Here is a 4,007-nt window from a genome sequence, read left to right as displayed (position 1 = left end):
TTCATCATGTCTTTGCACATATATCATCCATGTATATTATTTTATCATGCATACTATTAGATATTCAAATATTAATCACGTATAATTTTACCTCAACCCAGATTGTCTGAAACCCGGTTATAACAATAAGATACCACGAAGAAAGCATATCCGTCAAGGACGTAATGTGCAAGATACTATCCCAAACTTCACGAGCATAAGGACACTAAAAGAATAAGTGGGAATGGCTATCCATACAAAGTCTACAAAGCGAGCACTCCAGATCCGGTGGATCATCCTTCCAAAGCATACGATCTTGTGTAGGAAGACGCCTCTGACAAGCAAGCCACAAACAGAATGCATGCTTAGGGATATGGCCAGAGAACCAAACCGCTTTGTGCCAAGGAACAACCGAGTGAGATCCCTCTAATAAATCCCAAGCATTACTCACCGTGAAGTCTGAAGCAGAAGTAAGATCTTCCCCCCAAAGAACTCTGTCACGAACTGAATCAATCAACAAAGGTAATGGAGAAGAATGCAATTCAGTAAACCTACTAGTCCAATCATCCGGCCGAACACCGTCCCAACTCATTAGAAGATCACGAACCGTCGTAAGAGTAGAGAAACCACTTAAATGGACGAACCGGTAAGAGATAAAAGCCGAAAGATGACCACAGGAAAGCCAACCATCCTCCCAAGCATTTGTATCCCGACCATCACTAACCTGGGAAAACAAAAATCTTCGCAATTGACTACATAAGTCCAACATCTTGCGAAAGACCCACGACCAATTTGAGCTTTTCCTAACCAGCCAGAAGTGAGAGGAGCGAAGATAATGGCTATACACCCAATAAACCCACAGAGAATCCTGATGTCTCACAATATCCCACACATGTTTAGCAAGTATAGCTCTATTCCAAGTGGACAATCACTTAATCCCAAGGCCTCCAGAAGCAAGATGTCGACAGACCACATCCCAAGCTAATCTACATCTACCTCGAGGATCGTCCCTTGGAGCCCAAAGGAATTTCCTAAAAATAGATTCTAAATCATGGATTACCCCAGACGGGAATAAGAACACCAACATCCAATGAAGTTGGAGGGATTGCAGGACCGATATGATAAGTTGACAACGCCCTTCAAAAGACAGAAATTTGGACTTCCAATTAAGAATGCGACCCTTCACCATAGCAATTAACGGAGCATAGTCACAAAGCTTCAACCGAGCCTGAGATAAAGGGACCCCCAAGTATCGGACAAGAAACGAGTCAAGCGTGAATGGAAGACACTCTAGGATGGCCTCCTTGATGTTAGGAGGAACATTACCAAAGTAAATTTCCCTTTTTTCGAGGCTTGGTGCTAACCCCGAAAGAACATCCTGATAACTCTTATTTTTAAGAGTTATTTCCTATTTATTTCCTCCCTTTTTGCTATTTTTAAATACCCAATTTTCTTGTTTTTATCTTTTATTCCAAAAAGTTTTAAAAGGATGTTGAAACACAAAGGAAGAAGTATTATTCCGAAAATCTGTATTTTTCTGACAGCTATGCCCACTGTGGCACCATTGTGGGAAGTCTTCCAGCCTGGCTAGAGCTTCTTGGGAAACGTGCAGCTTGAAGATTCCTCCAGATATTTTTCCTCCAGCTGTTATGAGCTGTCTTCCTTATTGTATTTTATTTTCTTTTGTATTTTCTTTAAGTAGTACTAATTACCTTTGGGTATTCATTGGGTGTCCTTCACCCCCTCTTCTCTCCCCTATATAAAGAAGCTTGGGAGAGCTCTTTTGAAGTGTGCCAAGGTGTGCCAAACACCAACAAAACACCATCTTTTGTTACTCTCTAATATGTTTCATCTCTTTTAGTAATATTATAAATGCTTTTTAATTTTATGTCTTTAATTTATTGTCTTTAATTTTATGTCTTTAATTTTATGTCTTTAATTTCATGTCTTTAATTTCTAGTATTTTATTTCCTTGTACTCGTAATTTAGTTTTACAGTAATGCAATTTATATTTCAGTATTATTTTATCTCTTTAATTATGTCTAGCTAAATTACTTGTATGGGTGTGAGTTTAACTTAGGATGTTTTTATAATATTTGGGTGTTTTTATCTTTTATCACTTCGTAATTTGGTCACTTAGGACGATGTTTAAAATGCGGATAAGCTAATCACTTTGAAKTGTTAATATTAGATCTTAGACCCAGAGATGGGCGGATCCGAAATACGGCTTAAGTGATGCACATTGCACTCGAGAGGGTCGTATAATTACGCGGAGACGCGAATTTTGCATGCATTTAGCTAGGGGTTAAGCAATAGGTGTTTCATCACAAAGAGATTTGGGTGAAATTTTCATTCCTTTTACTTTTTCGCTAGATCGGCAAGTCTCGAAGTGGTAAACGTAAAAACCTTATGGACTTTTATAAGGCCCGGTTATAAAAGTTCACTTTCGAGAGATCGAAACTTTTATAAACAACTCGTAAAAGTCTAACCATTTTATTGTTGATTTTATCTTAAGAAACACTTGCACCCATGCCCATCATTTAATATTAAAATTTTATTTCGTTAATTAGATAGTCGGTCCTATTTTAGTCTTTTTATAAACAAAAATCCAAAGTTTTTACACCTCGAAACTCGTGCAAGAAGTTCATGAAAAATCTCTAAATCTCAAACGTCCTTTCTCCGTGGGAACGATCTCGGTACTTTGTACCACTTTATTACTTGCAAGCGATCATAGTGTCAGCGTGCACTTGCACTTGCACCGTCATTGTGGGGATATTCTGCCCACTAGGAGAACACGAACGATCCTAGCCTGTCAAGTTTTTGGCGCCGCTGCCGGGGAAAGGTAACGTGATTTTTATCCTGAGATTTTGAGTTTTTCATTTAAGCCTTGTTCTTTTGTTTCACTCGTACTTCCCGTGTTGTATGCCAAGGCTACAATACGGTGAACTTTTACCTCTTGATCTTGAACTAGAAAGAACCATTAGGAGACGTAAAAGAGGTAGAAATAATCGTAACCAAACCATGGGGGATAATCCACCTCCACGGGAGGCCACGGTTAAYATTGCCGATGATAAAAATAGAGGCATACGGGACTACGCAACCCCCGAATTCGGTCAGTTGGCCGCGGGAATTGGTAGGCCCGAAATGACAGCCACAACTTTTGAACCAAAACCCGTAATGTTCCAAATGATTTCCGTAATGGGTCAGTTTGGGGGATTATAGTCGAAAGATCCGCACTCTCATTTAAAATCTTTTATCGAAATGACGGATCATTTTAAAATTCCCGGAGTTACACAAGAAGCCTTACGCTTAACGCTTTTCCTTTACACATTGAAGGATAGAGCTAGAGCATGGCTAAATTCTCAACCACCAAACTCGATCCTAACTTGGAATGATTTGGCGGAAAAATTTCTGAAAAATTACTTTCCTCCGACGAGGAATGTAAAAATTAGAAATGAAATTATGACGTTTCGACAAGAAGAAGATGAAGCGGTTTCGGATGCATGGGAGAGATTTAAAGACCTTCTACGGAAATGTCCTCACCACGGAATCCCTCATTTCATTCAATTGGAGACATTTTATAATGGCTTCTCCAATTCCGCTAAAATTATTCTTGACGCAACGGCCGGTGGAGCGTTCACAGCTAAGACTTACAACGAAGGACATGACATTCTGGAATGAATTTCAAACAATAATACAGAATGGTCAAATCCTCGTGCTGTTGTTTCTAAGTCTGCTTCAGGTATCCATGAAATTGATGCCATCTCTGCTTTAAATGCTCAAATTGTAGCTTTAACTAATTTGGTTAAAAACAATTTACGTTTGAATGGAGAGAATAATCAAGTTCAATATATTATGTCCAAACCATCCATGTCTGAATCTTGTGTCTTTTGCGGTGAGGGCCATTCTTATGAGAATTGCCCCGGAAATCCTGTCTCGGTGAACTATGTTGGGAGTCACGCTAGAAATAGCCCATTTTCTCCCACATATAATTCAAATTGGAGGAATCACCCCAATTTTTCTTGGGC

The 4,007-nt window shown here is 39.2% G+C and overlaps 1 protein-coding gene and 1 non-coding gene across 2 annotated transcripts; both read right to left on the bottom strand.

Moving 5' to 3' along the window:
* Positions 1-205: 205 nt before the first annotated feature.
* Positions 206-748, bottom strand: LOC112502766. Its single transcript, XM_025106773.1, has one exon. The coding sequence runs from the start codon at positions 746-748 to the stop codon at positions 206-208; it is 543 nt and encodes a 180-aa protein (XP_024962541.1).
* Positions 749-3,423: 2,675 nt separating this feature from the next.
* LOC112502768 lies at positions 3,424-3,530 on the bottom strand. The gene has a single exon (XR_003067757.1). It is a non-coding gene; the product is annotated as a small nucleolar RNA R71 (small nucleolar RNA).
* Positions 3,531-4,007: the final 477 nt, after the last annotated feature.

Source organism: Cynara cardunculus, unplaced genomic scaffold (genome assembly GCF_001531365.2).
Source record: "Cynara cardunculus var. scolymus isolate 2C unplaced genomic scaffold, CcrdV1 Un_Scaffold_1898, whole genome shotgun sequence".
NCBI lineage: Eukaryota > Viridiplantae > Streptophyta > Magnoliopsida > Asterales > Asteraceae > Cynara > Cynara cardunculus.
The sequence above is the reverse complement of the archived record's forward strand: the minus strand, read 5'-3'. Positions and strand labels throughout refer to the sequence as shown.

Bases quoted from the DNA above. Each gene is read 5' to 3' on its own strand.
- LOC112502766 (XM_025106773.1), bottom strand. From the start codon at position 748: ATGTTGGACTTATGTAGTCAATTGCGAAGATTTTTGTTTTCCCAGGTT.